Source organism: Trachemys scripta, chromosome 8, assembly GCF_013100865.1.
Source record: "Trachemys scripta elegans isolate TJP31775 chromosome 8, CAS_Tse_1.0, whole genome shotgun sequence".
Classification (NCBI taxonomy): Eukaryota; Metazoa; Chordata; order Testudines; family Emydidae; genus Trachemys; species Trachemys scripta.
Window position 1 is genome coordinate 14,123,200 of NC_048305.1, and position 11,789 is coordinate 14,134,988.

The 11,789-nt window shown below is 49.1% G+C and overlaps 1 protein-coding gene across 4 annotated transcripts in view; it reads right to left on the reverse strand.

Moving 5' to 3' along the window:
• Nucleotides 1-10,349, reverse strand: part of ACSL6 (acyl-CoA synthetase long chain family member 6) — a 111,917-nt gene extending 101,568 nt beyond the window's left edge. For 2 of the 4 annotated variants that reach the window (XM_034778593.1, XM_034778592.1), the window contains exon 1: nucleotides 10,130-10,347. In XM_034778593.1, the coding sequence (XP_034634484.1) occupies nucleotides 10,130-10,244 (115 nt within the window). In that variant the 5' untranslated portion in view covers nucleotides 10,245-10,347. Of the gene's footprint in view, nucleotides 1-10,129 lie in introns of all 4 variants that reach the window. The other 2 variants (XM_034778589.1, XM_034778594.1) reach the window with 2 other exon arrangements.
• Between the last annotated feature and the right edge of the window lie 1,440 nt (nucleotides 10,350-11,789).

The following is an 11,789-nucleotide window of genomic DNA, read 5'->3' on the forward strand; positions in this document are numbered from 1 at the left end:
TAGTCTCTAAGGTGCCACAAGTACTCCTGTTCTTTTTGTGGATACAGACTAACACGGCTGCTACTCTGAAACCTAGGTTTATTACATTTTTATTCACTATGGGTCAGTTTTTCTAAAGCGCTTAAGTGCTTTGGGAGGCTAATCCAGGAATAACTAGAACCAATAGCAAGAAGCTCAAACCACACAAATTCAAATTCAAAATTAGGCAATTTTTTTTTTTTTTTTTTTTTTTTTAACAGTGATGGTTATTCGGCATTGAAAAAACTACCAAGCGCTGGGTTCTCTTTCTCTTGGTATCTTCAGATCTAGACTGGAAGCCTTTCTGGAGGGTATGATTTCATCAAACATACATTATTGGACTTGATACAGGGGTGACTGGGTGAAATGTAATTGCCTGTGAGAGACAGAAGGTCAGACTAGATAACCTATTGTCCCTTGTGGCCTTAAAATCTATGACCCCATGTGACCTTCACGCATCGCGTGTGACAGAGAAAATATCTAAGAGAATGTTTCTGTGTGTTTTGTTTCCCAACTAAATGAGGTTTTTCTGATGAATTGTCTGATATAGCCATTTCACGTGAAGATGTTGTAAACTGCTTGCTCACACATCAACGTCTGAAATGTGGTTTTACTGTGAATGACGACTCTATAAAAAAATGGAGCAGCTTTACCCAACCCCTCTGCCCCTATCCGGTATCCATTCTACAGTCATCTTTGCTACCTTAAATGATACAAGTGCAACTGTCATCAGTAGCGGGTTTACAGTGGCACCATGGCACCGGGCCCACATTCAAAAGGGGCCCCAGCCCGGCCCACTCCAGTTGTGCTGCGCCCCAAGCCACTGGCTCCTCTCCATCCCCCCTCCACACCTACCACTCGCTCCGGTCTGCAGGGCTTCTCTCTGCCCCCTGGCTCCGCTCACTGGCTCCTGCTCACTCCTCTTGGCTGGTGGCCAGCCGGCTGCCTGTCACTGCCAGGGCGGAGAGGAGCCCTCAGCCGCTGTCGCTCCGGACCAGTGACCTGAACGTCTGCTTCGGGCTCCCTGGGGACAGGACCCACCTCTTCCTGCCACTCTGTGGAAGTGGTGGGCTGGGGAAGTTGGGGGCTGTCCCCCCCCCCACCAGCTTCTGCAAGGAAACTCCTCCTCCACCGCAGGCGCCAGCAGCAGTTGGGTAGGGCTGGGTGGGGCTCCGGGAGATGGGGCCGCTCTCTGCTCCCAAGCTTCAGCTGTCCTGCCCCCTAGCACTGTGCTGGGTGGGGGTTTCCCTGCTCTGTGCTTGCTCAGCAGGGCTGATGAGTAAGGCTGTTTCAGTGATGGGTATTTTTAGTAAGTCATGGACAGGTCAAGGACAGTAAACAAAAAGTCATGGCCCGTGACCTGTCCATGACTTGTACTATATACCCCAACTAAATCTTGGGGGGGAGTGGCCCCGGGGGGCATTGTGGGTGCTCTGGGGGGGCGGGCGGTGGCGCGTGGCCTGGGACCCCCGCTGGTGCTTGGAGCGGAGGTTGGCAGGGCTGGCAGGCTCCCTACCATAACCCAGCTCCACATGACTCCCCAGAAATGGCGATATGTGTTCCTCCCTCAGCTCCTGGTGGAGGCACGGCCAGATGGCTCCGCACGCTGCCTCCGCCTCAAGCACCAGCTCTGCAGCTCCCATTGGCAGGGAACAGCGGTCAATGGGATCTGCAGGGGAGGTACCTGCCAGCGGAGGCCGCATGTGGCCTCTGCCTATGAGCTGAGGGAGGGACATGTCACTGCTTCCGGGGAGCCCCCCAAGGTAAGTGCTGCCCAGAGCCCTCATCCCCTCCCACGCCCCAATCCCCAGGCCCACCCACACCCAAACTCCTGTTGCTGCTGTGGGAGGGGGATGCTGTGGCCCGAGACTGCCCCAGCAGCGGTGAGTGCGGCTGGCCCACGGGCTGCCTGGAATCTGTGACTTCTGTGACCTCCATGACCAACTCACAGCCTTACTGATGAGTGCGGCCGGGAGGCAGGGGGTGGGGGTGGGGGTCTCTGGGAGCGTCTGTGGGGGGTGCTGGGCTGTGAGAGGGTGGGGGGATGATGGGCAGGGGGGGAGATTTGTGTGTTTGGGGATGCTAGGCAGTGGGGGGTCTGCTGGAGGGGTGCTGGGCAAGGTCTGTGTGTGTTGGGGTGCTGGGCAGTGAGGGGTCTGCGTGGAGTGCTGTGTAGCTGTGGTGGTGGGGCTGTGGGGAAGGGCATTGGGTAATGGGTAGTAGGGGAGATCTGTATGTGTTTGGGCACTAGGGAGTGGATTATTCTGTGTGGGGTGCTTGGCAGTTGTGTCAGGGGGTGCTAGGCGGGGTGCTGGTGTGCAGGGCACTGAGCATTTGTGGTGGGGGGTCTGGAGGGACGCTGGGCATAGCAGGTCCGGGGGCGCTGACATAGGGAGTCAGGGGATGTTGGGCGGGGAGGCTGTGTGGCGTGGCATGGGCCCATCCCCGAGGGGAAGGGGCACGCTGGCCGCACAGGGCCGGGTGGGCCAATGTGTGTCTAGCGACTGCTGGTTTCTAAACATTGCCCTTGCACTGGGCTGGGCAGAGGTGGGCCATACCATGCCCCAGTGCCCCATTGCCTCTGGCTGGCTCCTCGCTCCCCCACGCCATGCTCAAATGCCCCATGGAGGCCCACTAATATGTTTGGCATTGGGTCCACAAATCCGGCCCTGATTGTCATTACTGTTTGCCCTGCAGTGCCAAGAGAGGATTTGTGACATAAACCCCGCACCTGATAGGAGAGAATATTGGAGTACAGGCAAATAGCACTAAGGGGGTTTGTTTTGTATTCCTCTAAATCATAATCTTATTTTTTTTAAAACATCCTCCCCTCCCCCAAAATAAGGAGAGAATAGCAAAAAGAACAAAAAAGTAAAGGAGTGGGATGGAGTTAATCAAAGGTTTCTAAAAAGTTACACCAAATCTTTTCAAATTTGTTTAAGGTCCCTCTTCTGTGAAATGTGACTTGTTCTGAGTCCGTTTTCAAGACCTGAAGAAGAGCTCTGAGTTAGCTTGAAAGCTTGTCTCTCTCACCCACAGAAGTTGGTCCCATACATGCATTACCTCACCCACCCTGTCTCACCTGTTCTCTAGGTCCGTCAAGCTGAGCAGCTTCTGTCTCTGGAGCCAGTCTGATATTCCAGCTAAGCAATATGAGTCGTTTGGCTACAAGCTCTGCTCTAGAGGACCAAGCTTCCCGTGAGTTTCCCAAATGATGGGATAGATCCCAAAACACAGTTCTGGGAAGTACTTTTTAAGGAGGTATCCATTATCATATTAGTCCTCCTGCCTACTTCAAGCCAAAAGGATTGTATCTTGGGACAGTCTCAAAACAGGTCAGCCAGTGTGGCTCTGTATTTCCAGCAGCAGTCTGTTTTGTAGGATGATAGGGAGCCAAGAACCTGGAGCCCTGGTTCTCAGGCGCTCCTCAGTGGCCCAGGCTTTCAGACTCCAGCTCCTCAGCATCCCACCACGCAGGCATTCCCTGGAGCCAAGGAAAGTATGCTGCCCCAGAACAAGGCTCCACTCCCTTTCATGGAGAATTTTGAAATTGGGAGGGGGAGGGTTATGCTGATCAGAACACCACCAAATTGTGAAATATCGGAATCCTCTGCCAGACAGAATTCCCTTTCTCCACCCAGCTCCAGAAACCACAGGAAGTTCCATGCAGGGCGGATGGGATGGGAGATGTTTGCTGAGAGTAGAGCAAGTTATTAGTTCAGTGTGCGGGAGATGGCTCACGTGAGGCTTGTTCCAAAGTGAAGAGTGCCAGCAAAAAAGGCGGTATCACAGTTATGGGGCAAACTGTACCTCTTTTCCTGTGCTGGTCTCTCGGAGAGCATCCACCTCACGTTTCGGGCTTCTTGTTCTTCCCCGTCTTGGGGTGGAATCTCACGCATGAGCAATTCTTCCCCTCTTAGACCAGAAGCAGATACACTATCCTGTGTGCAGAAATCACTCATCATCCTGCAGGCTGTTGAGGATCCCAGGGGTAGATTCACAAATGGTTTAGGCACCTAACTGCCACTTCAATAGGCGAAGTCTCTGATTTAGACACCACTGGTATTCACAAAAGCCCCACTCAGCTGCTACCAAATGCTGTAGGTCCCCAACCTCACTTAGCACCTAAGTTTTTGCAGCGAAAGTTCCCTATGTGCCTAAGTTTTAGCCTCTGGGCATGAGCAGTGCTGCCTCACTCTAGCTGTCTGGATGTCTAAGCCACAGTATGATTCACGAACCGGGGGACGATAGGTGTTCCTTTGCCTAACTCACCAGCAGGGCCTATCCAGTAGGGATGTCGGAGTATGCCTATATCCACACAAAATACCCATGCGGGGGCGGGGGATGACCTCCATTGCATCTTTTAGCCCAATGGTTAGGGTACTCACCTGGGATGCGGGAGATCCCCAGTTCAAGAGCCTGCTCTGCCTGAGAGGGAGAAGGGATTTGAACAGGGCTAAGGGATATTCTGATGTGGGGCTCCCTCAGTCTCACCTGTTCAAGGCGTTCCTCCATTAGCGCTGTGGTTTGGACACTGACCTGTGAAATGGCAGAGATCTGTTCATATCCCCTATCATCCAATAAAGGGGGGACATGAACGGGGGGAGGTCTCCCACAAGCCAGCGAGTACCCTCGCACTGGGCTAAAAGTGATAAGGGAGGTCCTCCCCCCACCCCATTGGATTGTTGCAAGAAATGCCTTAGGTGCCTATCTCCAAGAGAGGATTTCACAGCTGAGAATCCCAAGCAGAGGCAGGCACCACCCTCCATCTTGGATTTAGGTGTCAAACTCCCTCACGGGGCGGGACTTAGGATACACCCCTCTTCTGGGCATCTACCATTGGCTATCTTAGATGGGGAGCAACCTTGCATGCTGGCTTTTGTGAATCCCATTCTTCGGACCTATCTCCCCTCAACTTTCCCTAGCTCAGGCTTTGTGAATCCCAGTGGTGTGGTAGGTGCCTAGAGTTAGGTGTTGCAACACTGACCATGGCAATGCCCAAGTCCCTTTGTGAATCTAACCCCAGGAGACTGAAGGCCCAAGCGCCACAGCAGCCAACTAGGCAGACTGTTGAGGAACAAATGACAAGAGTTTTTTCTAAAAAGCAGCATAAGTTTAAAAAAAATTGCCGACCGAAGTGATCACGCAAGGTATCATTTCATCACTTAATCTGAACAACCCCAGGTGGTCCACCAAGCTTCAATCCCAAAGGTATATCAGAAAATATTTCTTAACCAGGGGACTAAGCTTTAAGGAGTCTTCATGATTCATCCCCACAAGCTACTCTATTCTGGTAAGCAGGGCGATTTCCAAACTGTGCTACAGAGCTTAATTGCAGCATTAACCTTCTGACTCCTTTGCAGATAAGAACTGAAAAATATTTTAGGACATCTTGTGGCTGGCTTTGGGAGAGAGGGACAAGCCACAGGAAGAATTCCTTGTATCTTGTGCCCCTGCACAGGGGCTAGCCATAATCCCAGTCCTTGTGCTCAGTGACTCCCAAGGAGCAGAGAATATAATACTATAATGCTAAATTCTTCAAAGGGGGTAGGGACATGGACTTATCCCCATTCTGCAATGGCTCACCAAACTGGGCCGGTATGGAGAGAGTACACGTGCTACCATTTTTTAGAGGAAGTTGTGACCCAATAATGGTGAATGATTGACCATCACCCCCAAGGTATTCTGGCAGGGTAGCCCCTTCCCCACCAACCCAACAACTAAAACATGTGTCCAAGCTCTGGCTATTCTCATTGATTTATTTTCCTCCTACCTGGTTTCCTCAAATCTCACGGTACCATTCAAAACACAAATAATAAAATTAGCATGTCAATTCTTTATCCTCGCTTTCAAGGCCCTACATAACCCACTTGGGCCTACAAAACCAATCTAAATTCTTATGAGCCCTTTATCCCCCCTTCTCTCTATCCTTGATGCCAAGCTTGCAATCCCTTTGGGTTCCTTCTCCCACTCTCATCTTTGTGACTTCTTCTAGGCATGGAATGACCCAGTGCCACCACACTCTAGATTTATTTCCAAGATGCCCCTGGACACTAACCCACATTAAGCAAAGGCTTTCACTACCCAAATATGACTTAAGATTTTGCTGTTACGGAAGAATCAGCATTTCCTCAGAGTCTGTCAGAATGTCTGGATTTATGCATCTGTCTTTCTGACAGTGAACTCCTCCGAGTCAGGTACTGCCCTTAATTTCGGTCTTGTACAGCACTGAGCGCTTTCTTGCTGCCTAACCGTAAATGACATCAACACAATGGGCTGAAAAAGGCACAATCTTGTAATCTTTAGGCTCCCCCATACGTACCCCCAGTTACTATTATTCACTTATCTGTGATAGTCTTTTTTATTAAACTCATTCTGACTTAATTTATCTTTTTTTTTTTTAGGAAAAAATACACTAGAACTCAGAGTTATCCACCTTAAATGAGCCTTTTAAACACAAAAACAAATCAGAGATGCTGCCCTGCCTATGGGAGAGGACTCTCAGAGAGGAGTTGATAGTTATGCCTGGTAGGAGCTCAGGAAGATCTTGTTGGCACTGGACAGAGGTTCAGGCCCAGCAGCTTTTGTTAATCTCGTTGGTAGAGAGCCACCTGTATTAAGATCTTGTCATGCAATCCACCAGCATGGACACCAGCACAGGTGTGGGGTCCATACTGTCACTTTATAGGGCAGGGTAAAGACCCAGACCTGTACTATGTGTTGCTGCTGTGTGGCGAAATAGACAAGGGCTGGTTGAGTAAACATGGCTGACTACAAAAAGAGGTTTCTGGGCTTCCACCGTTCTATGTTACAGAATAGATCTCCCCCAAGTGGGAACTAGCATGAAGTTTTAGCATCCAGCAAACGTCAGAATATGCTGAGCCTGAAAGAAACTTAATACAGCTATTATAAAACTGACTCCAATGAGGCCATGAAGAACTACTCACATGAGTCAGGGCTTGCAGGATCAGGCCCTGAACTAGCCATTGCTCAACACATAAACATTGGATACCAGATCTCCATGTGGTCACAAGCAGCACAGGTGTTTCTTCCTGTTAGTTTGATTTTATGTGCACACCTCTTTTTTTGATGGGCTATTATAGAAAGGTGTGTGAGACATCATACTTTAAGGGGGGGGAAGTTATAGCAGTATATGCTAAAGGGGAAGGTAACTGAATGTCCTTAGCTGCTGAGTTATTAATTAAGACATGGAAACATCTGCAGGAATAAAATTGATAAACAGAGACCACTTAAATGGGGGGGGGGAAAGAGGAGGGGGCATAGGTTTTTCAGAATCATATACCTTGTATACAACAATCAGCAGAAGGCCCACTACAGCTGAATGTGGGAATAAGATGTTGACAGGATAGCCCTAACCACTGTCCCTGTTGTTAAAGTGAAAACCTCTTCAGATGAGCACATGTTTTATTTTGGAGTAATATGGGGAATTGTCAAGTATCTATTTACAACACTTCTCTTACAGTGGGAATACTATGGCTAGAAAAGCCATTAAGACAATGGAAAGCTTGTACTAATTATAGGAAACCATTTGTAAAAATAACATTGCTTTTTTTTTCTTGGCTCACTTTCTCCAGTATTTAAAAGAGCTTTAACTTTGCTTCATTCGTACAATTGTTCTTAGAAGTTTAACATTATAGATTAAAAAGCCTACGGAGCTCAGCAGATTAGTCCTAACCAAGTGGTGACAATTCTTATCGGATTGGAAGTCTTAAGTGAAATAAATTTAAGCATTTGCTTTGGGCTGCAATGGATGGGAACAGGCAGGATTTTATGTAAATCAGCACAGCTGCTAATCCTGCCTTTTTCTGAAAGTGGTGTCTTAGGCTTGGTCTACACTACGGGGTTGGGGGGGGAGGAGTCGACCTAAGATACGCAACTTCAGCTACGTGAATAGCATAGCTGAAGTTGCGTATTTTAGGTCGACTTACCTGGCTGTGAGGACGGCAGCAAGTCGATCGCGGCCGCGCCGCCATCGACTCCACTTCCGCCTCTTGCTGCGGTGGATTTCCAGAGTCGACGGCAGAGCCATCAGGGATCGATTTTATCGCGTCTTCACTAGACGCGATAAGTCGATCCCCAATAGATCGATTGCTACCCGCCGATCCGGCGGGTAGTGAAGACGTGCCCTAGAGGGTGGATCCACGCTACAAAAATGAGTATATGAATTACAGAACAGCAAGCAATGGTGCAGCTGTGCCGTGCTAAGCCACTATGGTTGATGCAGTTCAGACACTTATACCTATTTTTCCATCTGTAGTTACATACGTTTTCAACAAATGAGTTTACTAGTGATTCCTATGAATTTCCACTTCTGCTACTTCTCCGTAGCGGTATCAGCGAAGGGGCAACAAAACTGCCTCATCCTTTCAAAGGCACATACTCATTTGAGGTCAAAATGTTGGATAAAAATCAACCTACACATGGTAAAGTAAAATAGGCCGGGGATTACAAGGCATAGTGAGTCAGGCAGCAGCCTTTTGCCTCCAGGGACACAGGCTCAAATCCAACGGCTCACAAGTGAAATGCATTTGGACACGAGCCTGCACTGAGCAAAATAAATACCCAAACCAGTGGAGCACAACCCCCAGTTTCTGATCAATACATGAGATGATGCGGAGAACAGGGTGGAGATGCTTGCATAGCATGTGCTTTCACCGCACAGGCCAAATTTTGTTCTACGCCAGTGAATTCAGGAGTGTAACTCAGGGCAGTCTTTGGGCCTAGGAAACAAGTGCAGCCCTAGCATGGCCTTATATATTTACCTGAAGCCACCGTGCCAAATTCTGCCTTCGGATACGCAAATGCAATTTCCACTGGGCCAAATTCAGCACTGGGCCAGTTTTGCCATTGACTTCAATGGGAGCAGGTTAAGGGCCCTGGTATAAGCAGATGCAAACTCACTAATTAAAATGGCAGTAGCCAATATATATATATGAGAGCAAAATTTAGGCTAGTGATATTAGGCACTCACTTGTTTCGGCATTAAAATATTCCCTTTCCTAAAATGAAACCATAGAAGCAGAGTAAATATGAGCACTAACAACTACTGCACGCTATGCCGCTCTGGTGCCTTTTGCTTGAACATCTAACCCAATGCTGCAGAGAGAGGCTACATTTTAAAACCATTCCCTCTTTGCATTTCTTCCTTATGGATGACTTGTATTTGTCTAGAGAAAAGTATATTATTAGTAAGAAAAATAAAGCACAAATATTAGAAGTTACCTTTTCTTAGAAGAATCTTCTTCCCCACCCCACCCCTCGCACCCCAACATTTGAAGTACTCAATATTGAATCTATGCAGCAGATTACAACCATTTAAAACCGAGCCTTTAAGTACCAAAGAGACGAACACCTATTACACGAATGCAGTAATTCTTCTGTCCTGATCAAACACTCTTTAAGTCATCGCTCATTCAAACAAAGCAATATGGCATACATTCTCTCTAGATATCTACCTATATAGATATGTACCCACCTCCATGACACATACACACATAATACGGAGAAAAAGCCTTATCTGAACAAAATTACATAGGATGGACTTAGTTGAATAAGTCAGCGAGATCAGAGGAGAGGAATTATGTAATCTTTTCAATAGAGCCCACAGCTATAATTACTTTATCAAGCTGCATTAATATTTCACTGCAGTTTTCAGATTATGTGTACGCAGCAGAATATTAAATATTCATCTATGGATTAAACCATCGCAGCTTTTAACGGCATGTTTCTCTCTGCCTCTTTTCTCTCTAAAGGTATCTGAAATAACCTTACGGTACTGCTGTGGGAGGGGGAAGGGTAGAGAGAAGAAATGAATGTGCTGAGTAGCCGAAACAGAGTAAAGACAAATGCACAGAGGTCATTGCATAAAGGGCCTAATTTGTAAAGGTCCGGAGCTGTCATTTCTCTCTTGCTGGACCGGAGCAGCAACCCCTCTGCTGACGTAACATTCATGCAGCCTAATTCTGATTCTATTAAAAAGGAGAGGATGAAAAATAATACAGAACTGGGGGAGGGAACAGTAGTAAATACCAAGAAAGGGATTGAAAAGGCAATGCCAAGGAGGAATGGCGAGAGCTAGAGAAGCACTTACCCATAAACAGCCAGATGGAGCCACCAGACACTAGGAAGAAGGTGAGCATGCCTGCTGGATCCGGCTGCAGCATGGGCAGCCTGAAAAGACTGGGGGTGGGGTGACTGCAGCACATTCACTGCAGTGACTGAGGCAGTAGCAGCAGCAGGGACTCAACCACTCCGCCTGCTCCAAGGCGCAGCATGCTTGTCAATTACTCCCACAGCATAGGATGATATTTTTAGCAGTCCCCCTTCCTTGTGGACCTCTAGCTTCTTCTTAAAGGGGACAATGCATCCCACTTGGGTAGAGCTCACTGATGTGCATGCGAGCAATTCCCCTCCCCCTCCTGGAAATCCAGCAGCCCAGGCAGCAAGGGGGAGTGGGAGGGGAAAGAGGGGATGGGAAGGGGAGAAACTTTATTTGGTGGTTTCTGATATCTTAACCTGTGTCCAAAGAAATTGCCCAAATATGATGCCCTGCAGCAGCAATGCACCGGAATGCTCCTAGAGGCCCTGATTGTCAGAGATGCTGAGCGCTTCAATTCCACCTGAAGCCGATGGGAGCTGTAGGCGCTCAGCGCCTCTGGAAATGTTCAGGTCTTCACATACGGCGAAGGACTATGCAAGAGAACAGAGAGCCAAGTTGATTTTTATGGTCTGTGGTGAACATTTGGACAAAGCAGATTGGGGGAATTAGTTATTCCATCCTTTCCTGAATAAGCTGGTCTCAGAAAATTAATCTCTCACTGCTGGGTATGAGAAGGGCTTTGCAGAAAGAGAAGAGGCACAGACCATTCTAGGGATGGGTCAGTGGTGAAGTCACATGTGCTGTTCCATCCTTTGCCAGTGGAAGTGTGGGAGTTAGTAGCAGTGACAATAGAATCAAATGTCTCAGTTAGACAGGGGATTTCAACCTTTGATGTAGCTTCATTAGTGCAAACCTGTATAGCAGACAGGCTAAACTGCGATAAACTGCGATAAGTACCAGTGCAATTCATCCTGCCTTGAGACCAGGATAAATTGCACTGGTGCATATCATGTCTTATAACAGCTTTACCTGTCTACGTTAGGGACTAGCACAAGGTGGGCAAACTACGACCTGTGGGCCACATCTGGCCTGTGGGACCGTCCTGCCTGGCCCCTGAGCTCCTGGCCGGGGAGGCTAGCCCCTGGCCCTCCCCCTGCTGTTCCTCTTCCCCCGCAGCCTCAGCTTGCCACGCCAACAGTGCTCTGGGCAGCAGGACTGCAAGCGGCGTTGCTGGCTCTGGCCGGGCGACACAGCTGCCAGTCCTGCTGCTCTGAGCGGCATGTTAAGGGGATGGGGGGATGGATAAGGGGCTGTGGGTTCCGGGGAGCAGTCAGGTGACAGGGAGCAGGGTGCAGTTGGATGGGGCAGAGGTTCTGGAGGGGGGAGGTCAGGGGATGGGGAACAGGGGAGGTTGGATAGGGGGTTGGGTTCCGGGGGGATTAGGGACGGGAGGCCTGAGAGGGGGCGGTCAGGGGACAAGGAGCAGGGGGCGTTGAATGGGTCAGAGGTTCTGAGGGGGGCAGTCAGGGAGCAGGAAGTGGGAGGGGGCAGATAGGGGGCAGGGGCCAGGCTGTTTGGGGAGGCACAGCCTTCCCCACCCGGCCCTCCATACAGTTTCGCAATCCCAATGTGGCCTTCGGGCCAAAAAGTT